At 50.9% G+C, this 18,813-nt stretch overlaps 1 protein-coding gene across 1 annotated transcript in view; it reads right to left on the bottom strand.

Annotated features, from left to right (window-relative positions):
* Inpp5d (inositol polyphosphate-5-phosphatase D) overlaps positions 1–18,597 on the bottom strand; it is a 107,784-nt gene extending 89,187 nt beyond the window's left edge. Inside the window, exons 1-2 of the mRNA XM_013359104.4 lie at positions 18,203–18,597; positions 1,939–2,002 (exon numbers count right to left, since the gene is read on the bottom strand). Of these exons, the coding sequence (XP_013214558.2) occupies positions 1,939–2,002; positions 18,203–18,336 (198 nt within the window). The 5' untranslated portion in view covers positions 18,337–18,597. The remainder of the gene's footprint in view (positions 1–1,938; positions 2,003–18,202) is intronic.
* Positions 18,598–18,813: the final 216 nt, after the last annotated feature.

The following is an 18,813-nucleotide window of genomic DNA, read 5'->3' as shown; positions in this document are numbered from 1 at the left end:
TAGACCGGGCCGTGTCCCTGGCCCCGAGCTGAGGGCCTTCTGAGTGGCCTCCTTGCTGGGCACGTCTCCACCCAGGCCACAGCCCGGCGCACGCCTGAGCCAAAGCGAGTCTGTTTCTTACAACCCCAAGGCCTGGTGAGGCTCCGGGTTTCAAAGCCGAAGCAGGACTCGTGAGGATTCACAGCGTCACAGGAAGCACCAGGGCAGGAACGTGAGGACTCGGGCACAGCCTCCAGACGGAGTCTGTGTTCAGAGGCCCCGGTACAGACCCTGCTCGAGAAGCCACAGAGTCACGTCCTTCCCAGTCACACTTAAAGTTCTCTTCACTTTGAAGGAATAGAGTAAACCACAAGGGGAAAAAGATCAAAGGCGCTGACCGACTTTTAACTTAAGAGAGCTGAGTCCTCTCAGGAAACCACCCAGGAAGGATGCCAACCTGCTGGCAAGGTTCACGGGTCCCCGACTCAAGCAGTGTGGCAGACCATGAGGCCCACCGCCTGCCCCAAGCAGGCTCCCCTAGGCCAGCCACACCCCGGGCACCCTGGCAGGTGAGGGGCACGCATCAGAGACAAAGGTTCCAAGTCCCCGAAAGGACAGTCCTACCCTCGGCCTGCTGACACATGCTCCTGGTGACTTCCACCAAGGACCAGCCGGAGACCTTCCAGTGGCATGGAGTCCTCACCTGTCCCCAGGTGGGGACACACACGTGGCAATGACCAAGAGGCGCAGTGCTCAGCCTGACTTCCACCGGGGAGAGCGCTTCTGCTTGAGCCACACCTGCCCGTCTGTGAGGCCCGGCAGCCGGCAGACCCTGCCTCCCAGAAGGCCACTCTGTGTCCCCCAGGGCTGGTTCCAACCCCTGAGGGTCCCGCACTCTGGACTAAGCGGCTGGATGAAGTGATTCCTTTGGTCCCCACAATCAGTCACCCTGAGAGGCCTGCTCCACGAATCTCCCCCTCCCTCTTGACACGTTTCTGGCTCTCTTTGCCCCAGGGACCTGCTCTTCTCTGGCCCTTGAGTGCAGCTCTGTGTCTACCCTGCGCCCTGGAAGAGGAATCATCCCCTGGAGTCTAGAACCAGCAGTTGTGCCCCACCTCTCCCCCTCCCCCTCGCCCCCTCCCACTTCTGCTTCCACTCTCTTTTCAAGGAACCTCCTCCAGACCCTCGTCTGGGCCTGCGGCTCTGCTCTGGCATGGCTGTGTGCCGCTGGTTGCTGGGCCTCTGACCGTGGTCCCTGAGGACTTGCACACCCCCACCCCACCCCCACTGAGGTCACTGAGACCGTTGCCTCCTCCTTTCTCTCACCCCCATGTTCTCCTGATGCAGCCAGATAAACATGACTTCCCTGACTCCCACAGCACTCCATTATCACACACTGTGGTCGAACAAAGCCTCCACTGTTACCCCACAAACTGTGCTTAGGGTGGTCTCCCCACACTTCCCGGGTGGATGGGTGCAGTTGATTTTTCTTTGTGAAATTCAGCTGAAAGTCTGGAGCACCGGGGTTCCCGTGGCGAGAGCAGGTGCCGCGAGCATCGGTGTTGAGCAGCAGAGCGCTCGCAACAGCACTCCTCCAGGGCTGCGACGCGTGACTCTCGCGGGCTTCCTGCAAGTGCACCCCTGTCCCCCCTTCCCAGACCATCTACGTGCATTCCTTTGAGAGGACTAAAGAAAACCAGGAACGCTTCTCCTGTGTCTCTGGGCGTCCCCTTGCCCTCTTGCACACCACTAACCCCTGGCACGCCGGCTCTGTCGCATCTCAGAGCAGGGTCACCTCCACGGCTAAGCCACCCAGGTGCTTTGGAGGAGGACAGGCTCAGCCAGGCCCTTACACACTCGGGACGTGGGCTTTCTTCTTCCTCTTCCCCTTCTCTCTCTCTCTCTCTGCCAGTATAGGCTCAGGTCAGGTCTAGATGTCCAGATTCACAAGGGACTTACCTGAACGGTGAATTTGTCATCTTCATTGGGCAGAATTCTGTAAGTGTAAACACAGTTCCGATACCTGAAATAGATCAAAGACTTCGTTAGAACCCAAGCAGGAAAACCCAGTTTCCTAGTCACCGAAAGGACAGGCTCCCCGATGGAAGAGTCTGCCCACAAAGTCTCCAAACTTTAGGGCCGAGAGTCCTCTGAGCTGGTGGCAGACCCTGACACCGAGCAGTCATGAATGGAGGCTTGCTCACCCCCACAGCATACAAGGAGCATCTGGGAAGGGCCAGGGGGTCGTTTGGGCACCGACACATGGTTGACTTCCATGCTGACAGCTAGGGGGTCAATCTGAAGGTGTCCACTGTCTGGAAGGGCCGCCCTGCTGACCATGAGGATGGAGCGAGAGGGCTGTGTGAAGAACTGAGCCTCCCAGGGGGCAGAGCCTGGTGGGGTCACAGTGAATGGGTCTCAGGCAGGCAGCAGGGGACCACGAGGGACAAAGCCATGCTCTCTCAGTGTCAACCTCTCCCTGACTAAGCCTCTCCCCCTCCCCTGGACACTCTGCCCCATGGTTTTCTTTTCCTAGAGGTTGGTCACTGTCCCTTCAGAGACCCAGATTTGCCCCCGCAGCTGAAACTTAAGGTTGTCTCTGAGTACTGAACACCCCAGACTCCCTGCTCTTTTTAGAAAGTCCACCTTCTTTGGCTCAGGGGGAGGGGGAAGAGAAGGTGCTTTTTACTTTCCTGGAAACTTTGAGTAGAAGGGGGAGTTAGTTCTAGCTCAAGTGCCCTGATAGAGGGGCACATGGTGGGTGGTCCCTAACCTAAAGGAGCCTGGCAGCCATGATGGCCACAGGAGTCCATTGACCCTTGGCCAAGCCCGGCAGTCTACTGGAGGTTGGGGGAATGCCATTGCTATCTGGACTCTTCCTTGAAGCCGCTGGTCTATTCCCTCTCCCAACAAAATCTCTCCCCATTTCTCCCACTGGGGCTCTTGGAACTTTGAAAATTTGCTATGCTTGCAGATCCCTTAAGCAGGGGCCAGTCTCTGCCACGAAGGCAATGCTTCCTTGTAGAAGTTTCACTTAGTCCCTCCTGTGGGCCACACACTCCACCAAACATTTACATATATTATTATTTAACTTGATTGTACCTTAGTTGAAAAAAAAACATACAGAAAGAAACGGAATGAAAAACACGTTTCCTCCCCAATCCCATGAGCTCCATTTCTTGGATTTACTACTCCTGTTTGCAAAATGTTCCAGAACTCTTAAACATGCACACAAGCTTATATGTACATATCTTTAAAAGATGCATGTAAAATCATACTATATATGTTCTTCTGAAATTTGCTTTTTTACCAAAAGAAAAAAATATCTTAGAGGTCTTCTCATGTGAGCTGAGAGAGAGAGAGAGAGAGAGAAATGGGTTTTTATCCTTCTTATCATGTTCCACCATGTGGATATGTGGCTATGTGTTTGGCCAGACCCTGGTGATAGATAGGTAGTTATTTCTAGATTTTTGCTGTTATAAATAAAACTGCAGTGAACATCTCTAGCCCTCCATCTTTGTGTACCTGGGTGAACACATCATTTTAGTTTCCTCATCAGTTAGATGGAGATGACAATAACACAACATGCACCTGTTGCTGTGTAGATTGGACAAGCTCATGTGTGGAGAGCCCTTGGAACAGTACCTGGCCAGGCCGGGCACAGCATGATGGATGCTTATTAGTGCTTGTTGCTAAATCACTAGGAGGAGACTCCTGGGCTAAAGGACACGGGCACTTTATGTTTTGACAGAGGCTACCAACTATCTTCCAATGCACTTGGTGTTATTTTTTGATCTTACTAACCGGATTTGAAAGTGTCTGTGTCCCCACACCCTGCCAACTGACTGTTATCAGACTTCTAAATCTTTGCAAGTCTAAGAGGTGAAAGAAAATGACAGCTTGCTTTAATTTGCTTGTCTTTATGAGAAAGGTTCAGCATGTTCTTCTCCGTGGTTGTTTCTATTTCTTTTTCTGTGAACTCCTTTTCATGTTTTTTCTCACTTTTATGTATCATCTTTCATTTATATGACTTTGATTTTTGATCTATGCTAGAGTATATTTTGAAGTTTGTTGTTGTTGTTGTTGTTGTTATCCATGATTGAACCCAGGGGTGCTTAACCACTCAGTCACATCCCTAACCCTTTTATTTTATTTTATTTTGAGATAGGGTCTGGCTGAGTTGCTTAGGGCTTTGCTAAGTGGCTGAGGCAGGCTTTTGACTTGAGATCCTCCTGCCTCAGCCTTCCGAGCCGCTGGGATTACCATGTGCACCACAGTGCCTGGATGGAGTTATTTTGACAGTATTTACTGTTTGTTTGTTTGTTTGCTTTTTAGCTGTGTGGAAGTTTTACAATGTTATGTGGCAAATTTTATAATATTTAATTTTATGACTTTGAACCAATGAATGCTTAAGGAAAAATCTGAGCAATGTTTTGGAAAATTTCACTTCCACACTCTTCTTTAAATTCTGCCCAGGAAAATTTCTTCTGTCTCTCTCTCTCTCTCCCACCCCTTTAGTGCCCATCTTTCTGCCCCATCCTGTCTTCAGAGCCACACTGTAACAGAGACAGCAAGGAAGAATCTCTGGTCTGATGTCACTCACCTCCAGAGACATCCCTGGGACACTGAGAACTCCCCCACTCTGGCGCCTCACCCCATCCCCATGAACCAGGACTCATCCCCCTTTGCACACAGAGCCTCTCAGACAAAGCCAGAGGCCAGCTCCACCCAGCCAGTGCCTTATCTTTCAGGGCTCTGAGCTTCCTCCTGCAGATAAACAAATGAGGGAGGGTGAGGACTGTCACTGGGCAGAGGGCAGCTAACTAGGGAAGAGCTCCGGCCAGCGCAAAGCACCAGCTGGCAGACAGGAAGAGAGAGCAGGGAGTCACGGGGACACAGAAGCAGCCACTCAGAACAGGAAAGCCCCTCCAGCGCAGGCAAGAGCAGCAGACCAGGCCTTCTGGCCTTTTCAAAGATGTTCTTGAAGCACCGAGACAAGAAAAGAGCCCATATCCCTGAGGCAGGTCAGAACCCAAAGCTGGTACCACAGGGAAGAGAAGATGCTCTCCCCCAAAGGGGTCATCTCAGCAGATGCCGATGACCTGCCTGGTTAAGGCAGGTCTTTCGCTCTGTGCTTGGGGGGGGTCAGTTTAGATCTTCAGGGAAAACATGCAGCACCACACAACCACCACCCCTCAGGAGAGCAGTGGGTCCCAACTGCATTCCACGGGGTGCTGGAGCCTCCCCAGGGAACCTGGCCTCCCTCCCCCACCAGCAGCTGCATTTCACCCTGGATCCTTACCTGCACTCAGATATCCACACATGGGCACACACACAACACACATGCCCATATGCACACACTTGCTCACACCTATCCTAGGCCTAAATATGTACAGCACAGTGCATGCATACTCAAGTGGTAACACACACCTGTGCCCACATGCATAGAACACACACACACACACACACACACACACACACACACATGCACACAATCTTACAGGCAAAATATTTAAAGCAAAGATTCCACAACTAAATAGTGTTTGACCACCACAGCCCTGGGCCGCCGTCTGAACAACACGCTCATTCTCTTTAGAGGCCACAGGTCTGCCCAGCCCTCTCCCAGCTCCTCTGGTGGTTTGGTGATGGTTGAACTAACGCTTTTGGTCACAACTTCTCTGAGTGACTGGGTCACTTTTCAAGAATATGGGGATCACACTGGGGATCCAGGTCAGGTGACAGCTCTCTCTTCTGCTCCTCGTGGCATTGTGCCTTTCCTAACTGAAGGAGGACTCAGAGCACGTGTCCTGTGCGGCTCCCTCTGAGTGCTGAGGAGCAGGTGCTTGCCCGGTGCTGATCTGGAGAAGAGGTGGGAAGGTGCCCCTTCCACCCCAAGGAGCCACTGAGAGTTTTAGTGCAATATGAGTGGACAGGCGCAGGGGAGTGGGAAGAAACAACCAGGGTTTGATTTATTCTTTCAGCTGAGCACCCCTGTTTCTGTAGGATCAGCCCTAGGTGAACACTGCCAGCCACGTGCAGAAACACCCTTCACACGGCGAGCCCCGCAGAGACACAGAAAGCAAACTAAGATTCAAGAGCTTTGGTGGTGTTTGGTCTCGTCCGACCATCTGCTCACTGTGCTCCTACAATTGCTTTTCAATCCCTCTGTGACTCTTACGAGCATCATTTCTAATTTCTAGCGCTTTTTGCGTGTATTTTCTTTTTCTTGGCTGAGTGGTGCACATTTCTGAGAAAGATGGGGTGGGCTGGAAAGTCTGCATTCAAAAAGCCATTTAACCAATGGAGACATAAAAGAAAATGTCTTTTAGTCCTGGGAAGCCAGGGTGCTGAAATTGATGAGTTAGAAGGGGCCATTATTAGCTGGGCATGGTGGCGCATGCCTATAATCCCAGCAGCTTGGGAGGCTGAGGCAGGAGGATTGAGAGTTCAAACCCATCCGCAGCAACTTAGCGAGGCCCTCAGCAACTCAGTGAGACCCTGTCTCTAAATAAAGTATTTAAAAAGGGCTCAGTGGTGAAGCACCTCTGGGTTCAATCGGTGGTACCAAAAGAAAAAAGAAAAGAAAAGAAAGACCGTTAGTTGCTGATTTGCCCCCCTGGCCCCGCCCCAGGAGAAAGAGCAAGAGGAGGACCGAGGGTGAGAGGGGGTGAGTGGGCATGTGCTGCTGGAGCACCCTCTCCCTGGGTGGCCCTTTGTCCTAAAGTTGCACAAAGCAAAGACCAAGGAATGAGACTCCCAGAGGGAGCCCACCTTCTGTGTGTCCCACCACCCCCTCAGTTGCCTCCCCAGAAGCTGAATCTTGGGTTGGGGTCTCCTGTCCTTCTTTTTATGTTTGGTAAGAAAATTTGGGCAGAAATCTACTTCCATCTCTAAAAGAACCTATTTTTTTTTGACAGTTCTTTTCAGAAAAGAGAAATCATCAGACTATGAAAACATATCGTCGCTCAAAAGAAAGGGCCCCATCTTTCTAAGAGTTCCAAGGAGCTGTCTCCATCTTAACCGGAACCATTGTTCTTAAAAAATCGACCTTTAAATCAACCTTCAAAAAAAGGTTCAATTTGCACAATGTCAGATTTAAGAGAGGACTGCATGTCCAAAGGCGGAAGACTCCAGGTGAAAACTGAGATAAAGCGCAGAACAAACACCAGGGAGGCAGGACGCGGCAGCACAGGTCCAGAGAAAGTGAAGGAGGAGGAAAGAGAGCAGCTTTACAACAAGAGGGAGGTGAGAAATACAAGCCAGACCACGTTCCTCCAGCATGCAAGAGGGCTTCCTGAGAGGACAGAGGCCATTTTTTAAATGCAAAACCAGGCTGGGAATGTAGCTGGGTGGGGGTGCCCTCACCCTTATCCAATCCCCAGCCCCCAGACAACAACACAGATGTAAGCAAAAAACAAAAAAGAATAGGTAAATGAACTGAAGAGCATGTGACTTGAAAACTAAGTGGATAAACTTCTGACAAACAAAGGAAAGAAACGCCCACTCTAAGTCCTTTCCACCTGCCCTGCGTACACCATCTCCATCCTAGGGGCTGCTTCACCCTGGTTCAGCCAATGGGAGGGACAGGTGGGGTATTTGTTCCCCTGAGCCCATCCTGCCTGCTGCACATCAGCAGCAGCCAAATTCCTTCTCGGGAGACCACAGCTAAGCCAGGTGGCCTGTGTCACAGCTGCAGTCATGCTGGACTTGGTGACACACCTTCCTCCCCTGAGACCCCAGGTCAAGGGGGCAGAAAGCCTTCCCAGGTCGACAGCTGGCTGCTCACCATTCCATCTCTTTTGAATATGCCACCACTTCCTGCTGGGATCCTGGCCACCGCACCCAAAATTAGAAATGCAGAAAGGAAGATGATAGTAGCAATAAAAGAGAAATCACCATAATAGAAAACTGTGCATAAGAAAACCTGGAAACCTTGACCAATGGATTGTCCTCTGCACATTGCAATGTAACTGATCAAAGGTGACATGCAAAGGAATAGGGAAGGCTTATCAACACCCAAAAAGAAATGGAAGAAAATACTAAAGAATTATCTCTCTAAATGATTGTTAGAAGAAGTGGTTTTGTCAGCATTGTTTTTAATTTTCAAAAGTCAGATAATGATGATATTCTACAAATGGCTCCAGGATATTTTATAAACCTTACATGACTATTCCACCATGACATGCCCCAAAGCATATAAACCAATCTCACGGATGAATACATATGTACAAATCCTAAATAAAATTCAGAATGCAAAAAAAATATATTATCATCATGAAGAATTTATTTTAAAAATGCAAAAATAGTTTAATATCAGAAAGTTCACAAATGAAGTTATTATGCCTGTAAATGAAAAAGGGCATTTGTCTATTTAATGTCATCACAATAGACATTTGGTGAAATTCAATGCTCAGTTTTTCAGAACTCTGTGAAACTTAGCAAAGACAGCTCCCTCTTTAACACAACAAATACCAACTGACTTTAATGCAGTCCCCTCTATAGTCAGGCACTGTATCAGTCCCTCCTAGGCAATGCCACGTGTGATTGTCACAGAACTTTTCAACATTATCCATGGTATTATCTTATAAATACACGCCAATGTAATAAATTATGAAATCTGAATTACAGTTGTAAATATTTGAATGAGACTAAAAAATGATCATAGTTTATAGATGGTATAAGAGTTTATCAAGAAAGGATAGAAGAGGGGCTGTGGCTTTAGCTAAGTGGTCAAGTGTTTGCCTAGCACATGCAAGGCACTGGGTTTGATCCTCAGCACCACATTAAAAACAAATAAATAAAGTGAAGGTATTGTGTCCATCTACAACTAAAAATATTTGAAGAAAAAAAAAGAAAAGAAAGAAGAAGGAACTGAAAAGCAGTTTGAAATAACAATGCATGGCTGAACTGATATTATAAAAGACAAATTTATAAAATCTTTTCTATAGGTTGTAAGTTACCATTAACCAATATCTACAGGGGAAAAACTGTCATTCACCATAGTGACAAAGATACAAAGTAACCAGAAGTAACCATAACAAGAAATATGCAGGACCTATAGGAAAAAAATCACAAAATATAAATCCTAGAGATAATCATATGTATCATTAAGAAGAGAGAATATTACAAATTGCATTTGGATTTCATGCCAGTCTAAAACTAGTCTAAAGTAGTTATGCTAATTCCTTCCCCCCACCCCCAGCTTGACACAATTATTATCTGGTTCACCCAGAAGAATACCTGAAAAGAGTACATTTGAAAACCTTAAAATAAACTATTTTGTAAAATTGTAGTAATACATTAGGTATGTTACATGCAACAGGATAAACAGGAAAGAAAGAGACACAAAAGGCTTTATATATATATATATATATATATATATATATATATATTTTTTAAAGGAGTCTTCAAGGGAAAGGAATAAATTATTCAGTCAGAGGTTTGGGGGAAGGTAGTTACTTGAGAAATAACACACGTGGGTCTTTATCTTATACCATTCATTTAACTAATTCCAGAGAGATTAAGAGGTTCAATGTAAACACAGAGAGAGAGAGAGAGAGAGAGAGAGACAGAGAGACAGAGAGACAGAGAGACAGAGAGAGAGAACAGCTCCTAGTCACTCCGTGTGTGTTTGCAAGCCCTGTGCTTAGCAAGCACACAATATTCATTTCATTCAGTCCACCCAGACCTAGGACATAGGTACTCTTAGCCCTGCTTTTCAGATGAGGAAACAGGGGTTCAGCAAACTGCTGGAGAACCATCTCTTAGCCGAGTCTGTTAACCCCAGGGGCCTGTCTTTACCCTCCTGTCTCCCCCAGGAAAAAACAAGTGAATTTCTGTGTGCAGAGGAATTCTCTGCATTGAAAAGGCAAAGAGAGAAATCATGAAAGAAAAAATCTACAGACTTTACAAAATTTTACTGTCTCTGAATGTCAAAAAATCTGAAATAGAAAAGCAAACCATAGTGAAAATATTTGCAACAAAAGTGATACAAACAACACATGTAAGCAGCTAATGGAAAGTGCACAACTTGACTAGAAACAAAAATGGCAAAGAGAATTGAACAGATCAGGCACCAAAGAGGAATTAGGAAGTTCAGTAACCTATCAAATAGGCTCAACACGACTGCAGTCAAGTGCGAGTCAACATGAACATCAGCTACCTGTCACCCTACAGCTTAGCAATGTTTTTCAAAGTGAAAATATGCAGAACACAGACGTTGGAATGAGGTGGGCACTCTTGTATTGTTTGCTGGAGCATAAATTGGAACACATCTCTAGAAAGCAATTTAAGAGGCAGTGACACACCCTTGTAGACCCAGGCTGAGGCAGGAGGATTGCAAGTTTGAATTCAGCCAGGGCAACTTAGTAAGTCCCTGTCTTAAAATAAAAATTTAAAAGGCCGGGGGTGTAGCTCAGTGGTGGAACACCCCTGGGTTTGAACCCTAGTACAAGACTCACGCGGGTGTATTTGCATACACACACGTCTTAAAATGCTTCTGTCCTTTGACGGAGTAATTCCAACCCTGGGAATCTATAACCAGAAATGTATATAGCATTTTTGCACAAAGACCTTCATCGTTGTCATATTTATAACAGTGAGACACTGAGGATAACTTCAATGTCTGACAACAGAAGAATCATTTCATGAAGTATGCCACATTGTGTAACGGAACTCTATACAGCCATCAAATGTGATAGTTAGAAAGAAATCCTAACTCAGCAGGAAAATGCTGATGCTGCCCAAAACCTCAGGCTCCAATGACATGTCTAAATATTGCATGTGCATAACATGTGTATGTAAAATGGAGATAATACACATGTATGGAGAGAGGGACAGAATGAGAAGTCACGCTAACAAATTAACAAGGTTCATGTTAGTTGCTTGGTGATGGGGTGATGATTTTTCTGTTTTAAATTTGCCCAAAAGAAGGCTGCACTGTTTATCAGAGATCCATCTACTCCTACGTGGCTACTGACGGCGGCAGGGCCCAGGCAGAAGGGGCTCTTCTCTGCAGAGCACACTCCTAGCTGGCTGGCCCAACTGGTCTTTTGGGTGTATACAGTTGGTCTTTGCACCCAAATGGATGGAGTCCCTGGTCCTGGGTAATATGATGGTTTTTTTAATTAGTGGAGACCCAGCATGCATCAAGCACAGGAGACACTCAAGATGGCAGGCTGGACTCAGAGCACAGAGAATCTGGCCCATGCCTGTCACAAGCTCCGCCACCTCCCCACCTGCTAAACCCTCTTTTCCCAAGGGGCACAGCTCTGCTGCTGCTGTTCTGTGAGAGTGGAACTGCCACGGAACATTCTGTGCTCTGTCTAGCTTCTTCAGGGCCGTAGGAGTTCAGCACCCCCAGCACTTCCTCCTCAACTGGGAGCCCCACGGTGTCAAGATGACCCGACCTTCTCCTTGATTTTGCCTTGGTTCCCCTGGTCCACTGGGTGCTCTTTCTCGGGCCCCTGCCCAGAGTCCTCCCTCCCTCAGGCTCCCAGGCCCTCCGCCCTGGCCCAGCAGCTAGGGCGTGCGTCATTCAAGTCCTCTTCCTGCCTCAATCTCTTTGAGCGCTTCCTCTGAGGAGGCCCCACATGACAGCTCAGAGTCTCCCGGAGGCCTCCAGGAAGTCCCAGAAGTGACGCTTGGCCACTTCTCCTCTCTCCTGCTGGGGAACGTTCTTCACAAATGGCTCCTCTACTTCTCTGATTCCGAGATGACATTCCTCAATTTTTAGTTCATAAAAAATAATGCCCAACCGTATTTTTACAGATGCAAAGTATTCAGCGGGTGCCTGCCATGTGCCCAGCCGTGGTGCTGCCCACATCATCCCATCCTGTCCTCTCGAGAGCCTAACAAAACGACAGCAGAAAGACAAACACCTCCATTTCTCAAGGTGCAAAGAATACGAATCGACAGTTCTCCAAATAAGATACACGTGGCCAGTACACATAAAAAGGTGCTCAACATCATTAATTAGGGAAATGCAAATTAAAACCACAATAACTTGCCACCTCATGCCCACTACGATGGCAATAACCAAAAGGAGAGATAAAAACAAGTGCTGGGGAGGATGTGGAGAAACAGCCTCACCTGTGGCTGGTGAGAATGTCAAGTGGAGCAGTGTGGAAAACAGTCCAGCAGCTCCTCAAAACGTCAAACCCCAAACCACCACCCGACCCAGCAACTCCACTCCTGGGCACTGGCCCAAGGCTGACGCAAATGCACATCCACCCAGAAACCTGTCCCCATGAATGTTCATAGCAGCACGATTCACCGTAGCCCAAAAGTGCGAACAAACCAGACATCTTTAGACCGATGCATGGAGAAATAAAACATGGTACATCCGCACCATGGATTGTTAGCTACAGGACTGATTTGTGCTACAGGAGGAACTTCAAAGCATTACGCCAAGTGAGCAGGTCCAGAGACCAAAGGCCACACATTATATAATCCAATATGTATAAAGTGCCCAGAATAGGCAAATCTGTACAGGCAGAAAGTAGATTAGCTGTTTCCAGGGGTTGGGGGAGGGGGTGGGGAATGACTGCTAATGGGCGCGGGGATTCTTTTTGAGTATTAAGAATGTTCTGAAGTTGGATGATTGTGTTGGTGGCACAACAGTGTGATTGCTCTAAAAAGCATTGCATTGCATGCTAGTGTGGGAAGGGTCGTTTTCCGGCATGTGAATTATATCTTCATTTAAGAATCTAACCCAATGAGTTCACTGTGAGGATACTAGCTTGTCAGGAAGCTCAGAGTTGTACAAATACTGCTGGGTGCTGTGGCTCATGCCTGTAATCCCAGCAACAAGTGAGCCTGAGGCATGAGGATCGCAAGTTCAAAGCCAGTCTCAGCAATTTAGTGAGGCCCTAAGCAACTTAATGAGACCATGTCCCCAAATAAAATATAAAAAAAAAGCTGGGGATGTGGCTCAGTGGTTGAGAGACCCCTGGGTTCAATTCCTGGTACAAAAAAAGGGGGGGGGAGAATTATGGAAATGCTGTCTCATCAGATTTAGGCAACTCCAGAGCCTTTGCTCCTCAGGACTGCATGGCTTGGCATGAACTAGAAGGAATACAGAGCTCCTGTCACTCTGTCTCGGGGACAGGGAGGTCTGGCTAGGAGGACCACCTTTCATTATGATGCAGGGCTTCATGTCCCAGGGAAATGGAATCATTCAAGCAAAATGAACTACTGGTGTCTGTGCACAGGTGATTTAACCCACCAGGCAGGCAAATGTGTAAAACACGCCAGCGCCTACTTCCACCTAGAAGAATTGCTCTGGGGTGCTGCTGGGCATTGGCACAGAGCACCTGGAGCCACTCGATCATAACAGGGTTGTTCTGAGTCACTTCACAGGGATGATTCAATTGAGTGGAGTACATAGGCCTTCATTGGCATATAGCTCCCTCCTGGTCAGGCACACAGAAATAAAACTCAGAAGAGCCATTTGCAGACAAAGCCTTTTGGCCTGTTTTCTTATGTAAACAGATTTCAGGAGCCCCAGGGTCTCCAGCCCCGGTTCCTTCTGTGCCAGCCTTTCTTCCCACTTGCTGCACATACCCCACGCGGAACAGCGCCTTGTTGCATCTGCACAAAAGTAATTAATGAGCCATGTCAATTTTATGAAAGGCTTGGAGGAGGCTGGAGGAAGGGAGATAGCCGCACACCCCTCACACCACGGGTCATGGCTCAGCACCTCTGCTGGACACTTCTGTCCCCTCAAGTCCCCACTCTATGGTTCTCCAGGCTGTCTCTCTCCCCTGGCCCCACCCGTCTCTCCACTGCCAGGCTCCTCTGTCTTTCTCCCCAGAACAGCGGGATGCAAGTCCTGGCCCTGCCATTTATGAGTCCTGTCACCCACCTCGTCCCAGGACTCTCGGTGCAGTGGTTTCCCGTCTCGGGTGGGCATTGCACTGCTTCCTCTGAAGGCCCTGAGGGTGTTAAATGAGCTAGTGCACGGGAAGAGCCTGCCACGGTCCCTGGCACAAGGTAAGCCCCATCAGTCTTCTGTGGCACACAGAGCGGGCCTCGCCACGCGTTAGCAGGGCAGGTTTGGGGTCTGCTGGCTCCGGGGCCTTTCCACACTATTCCAAACAAGGAGAACGCTTCCCCAAACAGCATTCTGGCGATGAAGGTCCTTCTGTGCTTTTTTGTCTTTCCTGCTGTGCTGACAAAGCCACCAAGTCCAAGGCTCTCTGGTAGTTTGTCCCCAGGAGGAAGCTCACCCTGTTGTCATGCCTGAGTGGCCTGTGGAAGGCCATGTGCTGAGGGAAACCCCAGGGCTTCCCCGCCTCAGCTGGCTGGAGCAGGCACTGGATTCAGAGCCAAAGCCAGCCACGTGGCTTTCCTTCCCCGAGAGGGAGGACGACTCTTTCCTGAGTGGTTCTTCGTACCGCCCAAATGGGCAGCTCCACATGGACAGTAGCCAGCTGACCTGGTTGAACGTGGGCTCACTCTGGGCCCTGGTTGCTTTTTCAGGGAGGGTAGATTGCACTGTGACAATACTGGGCCACTGTTCCAGCTCCACCTGAGCAGCCTGGGCAAGAGAAGGTCACCCTGCTGCCCATGGGCCCTGCACGGGTGGAGCCCCATCCCTGAAGGTGCTTGACAGGTGTGCTGGCCCCGACATCGTAAAGAAGCTCACAAAAGGGATGGCCTCTGAACGTCCTCCGTCCACGATGGGCTATGGCCCCTCCTCTCCAGGGCTCCCAGACTCCCTGGAGTAGGGCTGACCGTGGGTGGGACCAGTGAGGGCGACACCGGCCCCACCAGAAGAGCCTGCCACCCCTCACCCTCCAAGCCCCTTTCACAAGACTGCAGGGTTGGACCTCTGCCAGGTGTCCCCGTGCCAGTCCTCTGCGACCCAAGGAGCCACGCAGAGGCTAGACTTTCTGAGCAGCAGAGGGGAGGCCAAAGTTTTTCCTCCTGGGTAGGTGACAGGGCTGACCCCTCTAAGGAAATAAAAGGCACCAGGTGAATGTGCGCTCCTAAGCCACGGGCGTGGCACTGAATTGCCATCTTGTCTTTCAGTGTCTCCCCGCATCCCTGAGTTCCATCTTGGTCAAATCCCACCCTCTCCTAAGCATCCCACCCTCTCTTCCAGCAAGGCTGCCCTTGGGCCTGGAGCCCAAACACACGGAACCCAGCAGGTGGAGGTCCTACAACTGTCCTCTCTCTCACCAAAGGGGACCAGGGAGAAGCTTGCTGGGGCCCAGGCAGGAAGAGGCCTGGGTGCCCTGGTGGTGGGACATGTGGTCCTTCTCGACGTAGACATTTCCAGAGCAAAAAAGTGAGTATCTGTGGCTCCCTTCTGCAGTTCTGGCTCACTTTTTAAAAAAAAATTTAAATCTCAATACAGTGTCCCAATAAGTTGTGAGGCTGGCCTCGAACATGGGATCCTCCTGCCTCCGTCTCCTGAGCACTGGGATTACAGGCGTGTGCCACTGTGCTTGGCTGTGGTTCACTTTGAAAGTAGGGTTGTTAGAGGGCCCTGACCATGACCTGGTCCCCACAGCCTGGCTGGAAGCCAGGACGACAGCTGGGTGCACAGACCATTACTTCTGGAACCAAGGAAAGCCCAGCTGCCCTGTACCCCATCTCTGCCCTGTGGCTCCTGCCTGGGCCTCAGTGGAGGTCCCTGTCACTGGTTAGGGACCAGGATAGTGAGGGGCCAGGCTTCCACCAGTCCCCAGGGAACAGGGAAAAGTAAGGATGTAGTTTGTTTTTCAGGAAGTTAAGTCTCTGCTTTAAAAGGACTGGCTTAAAATTTAAAAAAAGAAAAAAAATTAAAAGAGTATGTCCTTCCTGCCTTTTTGATGTTTCAAGTTGCTTCATGTCATAGACTGAGGTGGTGGAAGATGACAGTTGTCATTTACTTATTTATTTAGTTTTGGTTTTCAAGTCTGTTTATTTATTCTTTATTTTTGGCCCTAGGGATTGAACTCAGGGCTGCTTAACCACTGAGCCACATCCCCAGCACCTCCTCCTTTTTCCTGCACAATTTTTAACTGGTGGCTTTATAGTCGCACATACTTGATGGAATTTGTCGTCACAGATTCACACATGCACCAATATAACCATATAATTTGACAATATCACTCCCAGCCCCCCACTCCTTTTATGTTTTATTTTGAGACAGAGTCTTGTGAAGTCCTTAGTGCCTGGATGAGTGGCTGAGGTGATCCTCCTGTCTCAGCCTCCCAAACCACTGGGATTACAGGCATGTGCCACTGTGCCCGACTTTCAAGTTGCCTTCATTGGCAAAATCAAGGGCGAGAGTCTGCAGGGTTCTCAGGGTTGGAAGGCTTGCTGGCCTATGTCTACCCACAGCCCACAGTGGCTTCCCTGACAGAGCAGCGCAGAGAGGGAGCCCTGGGCTTGGGATGAGGGCCCGGGAGACTGAGGAGCTGTCCAGGCTGGGGTTAACAGGTGGTGGCATCGTTAGGTGGCACCAGGGGCAACCCTAAGGTGCCTCTGCTCAGGGCCTTGACTCTGAGGGAGGAGAAGCGGAGGTAGGTAGCACCCCAGGACCTAGGCCTGGCTCCTCGCTGCCAGCACGGCCAACCTCTGGCCCAACCTCTCTGAGCAGTCTGTCCCCTTCGAGTCAGGGGCCCCCAGCCTAGAGGTTCTTGGAGGCCTCTCGGCCTCTGGGTCCACTTGCTGCCACCTAGACTTGAAGATGCCATGGCTTAGAGTCAGAGAGACTGAGGTCCCCCCCTGCAACCTGAGCATACTCCTGGGGGGGGTCACAGGACTAATGTGAAGCATAATGAGATGGCCTGGAGGCTGGGGACATAGCCAACACCCAACAGTCACTTTTAGCCAAGGGCCCACTGGTGTCACATGGGCCCACGGAGTCAGGACAAGCTCAGTCATTCCTAAGGCCCCTTCATGGGTGAGTCCCTATAGGGCAGTGCCATCTGGAGGTCCTGGCTGCTGCAACCTTCTGAAGTGTGGGGTGGGGGGCGGGCAGTCAGCCTTCAGAGGGGCAGCTGCTGACGGCCGACTCCACAGGGCAGGGTGGCTGTGAGCCTGGGCTGGTCTCGTGTCCAGCTGGGGGCGGGAAGGGTGGCAGCACAGTCTGGTGGTCTAGCTGCAGTCTCTGGGCGTAGATGATCTTGGGTGACTGTCACCTCTCACTTAACCTGCCCGGGCCTCAGTTGCCCCATCTGCAGGGCGGAGGGCCTGCACTTGAGTCGTCTTGAGGATGACACCAGCCAGTAAACGCTGAGCACAGCAGGTCCCCGTGTGAGCAGGGCTCAGAACAGGGCTGTGGTCAGTCACCCACTTCCCCCTGCCTGGAGGCAGGCAGGCTCTAGCTGCTTGAGGGGGCCTTCCTGCTGGCCCACGGATGCTACCTGAAGTGTCTGGGTGGACACACCCTTCCTGACTGCACCCTGGCACTGCCGGCCGCCCAAGAGGGGGTTAGACCACAGCGCTGCAGGGGCGAGGCCTCCCGTGGACCTCGGGCAAGAAGGGGTGGTTAAAAAGGAACTTCCAGCAAGTGGTTGCTCTCCTGTCAGGACAACTGGCACTTTCGGCCACAGCACAAGCCAGACGGGGGGAAGGGTGGGGGGCGGTGAGCTGCTGGGGGTGCTGACCAAATGGGTGGGGACACAGCTGAGTGCCAGGGAAGAAGAGAGGGTTCACGTGAGAGGAGCGACGTGCTGGGATGAGGGTGACCTCCTCTTCCTTGGGGACAGAACGTCACTGCTGGGTGAACTGAAACCCACCCAGGCTCTCGGCTCCCCAGGTGGCAGCTCCCTTCAGACCCACTGTTTGGGTGCAGGAGGGCTTCTGAGCTGGGCATCTTGGACCCACACCTAGCTGGTGAGCCGCTGCCTAACACCCACCACCACGGAGCCCCGAGTTCTTGGCTCCAAGAACCCAGACCCCCTTCTCCTGCCTCTGGAGCCCAGGACGTCCCCAGCACCACAGTTCATGGGCAGCTGAGTCGTGGGACCCGGCGCAGCGTGGCTCCGAGAGTTCCGGCACTGCCAACCTTGCCGCAGGATGGGCCCCCTGAACTCCAAGGCCAAGCCCAGGTGGGCCTCAGCCGGACCACCCCACAAACTGGCCGGCAGCGTGCCAGGCAGGCCACTCTGTCCTGCGATGGGAGAACCACCCATCCAGGACCAGCCCCTGGCTAGCTTCGGCTTCCAAAGCCACCCCTCGGGTCTCTGTGCCCGCCCAGGACCCGGGAAGAGGGTGGCATACTCACAGCACGCAGAGTGCGAAGGCCCGGGGGATGGACTCGCTGGCACGCACGAGGAAGCTCCCGTCCTTGCCCGCCCTGGAGAGCAGCTCCTCCGCCTTGGAGCGGGTGATGTTGCCGTGGTTCCAGGTGGGGACCATGGCGGGTGTGGGCCTCCACCCCCAGGACCGACACACCACCGAGGGCGACCGAGGGCCCTGTGCTCAGACCTGCCACCGTCCCCTCTCAGTCGCCTCTGTTGCTGCCACCCGCTTAACTGACTAACTTCCTGTTTCAAGCACTCAGTGAGGGAAAGGAAACTGAGCTGCAGAGAACTTCCTCATTACAGAAACCGACAGAGAGAGAGAGAGAGGCCCCCGGCGTCCACCTTCACACCCGTCCAGCCACCGTCTGCAGCTCCTCCTTCTCCCTCTCTGGCCCTGGTCTTTCCCTGTCATGAGACTCAGCTTCTAGACACACCCAGAATTAGCGACAGTCCTGCGTGGGGGAAGTAGCAGTTCCTTCAGCTCAGTGCATCCCTGGCTGCTTCTAAAGGAGTGTGGCCTAGTGGCTGTGGACGGGCCAACGCAGCAGCCATACCGAGGCCTGTGCTGCTGCCCACGTGGGATGGTCGTGCC

This window comes from Ictidomys tridecemlineatus, chromosome 7 (genome assembly GCF_052094955.1).
Source record: "Ictidomys tridecemlineatus isolate mIctTri1 chromosome 7, mIctTri1.hap1, whole genome shotgun sequence".
Lineage (NCBI taxonomy): Eukaryota > Metazoa > Chordata > Mammalia > Rodentia > Sciuridae > Ictidomys > Ictidomys tridecemlineatus.
Note: the sequence above shows the minus strand (reverse complement) of the source record. Positions and strands in the feature narration are given on the sequence as shown.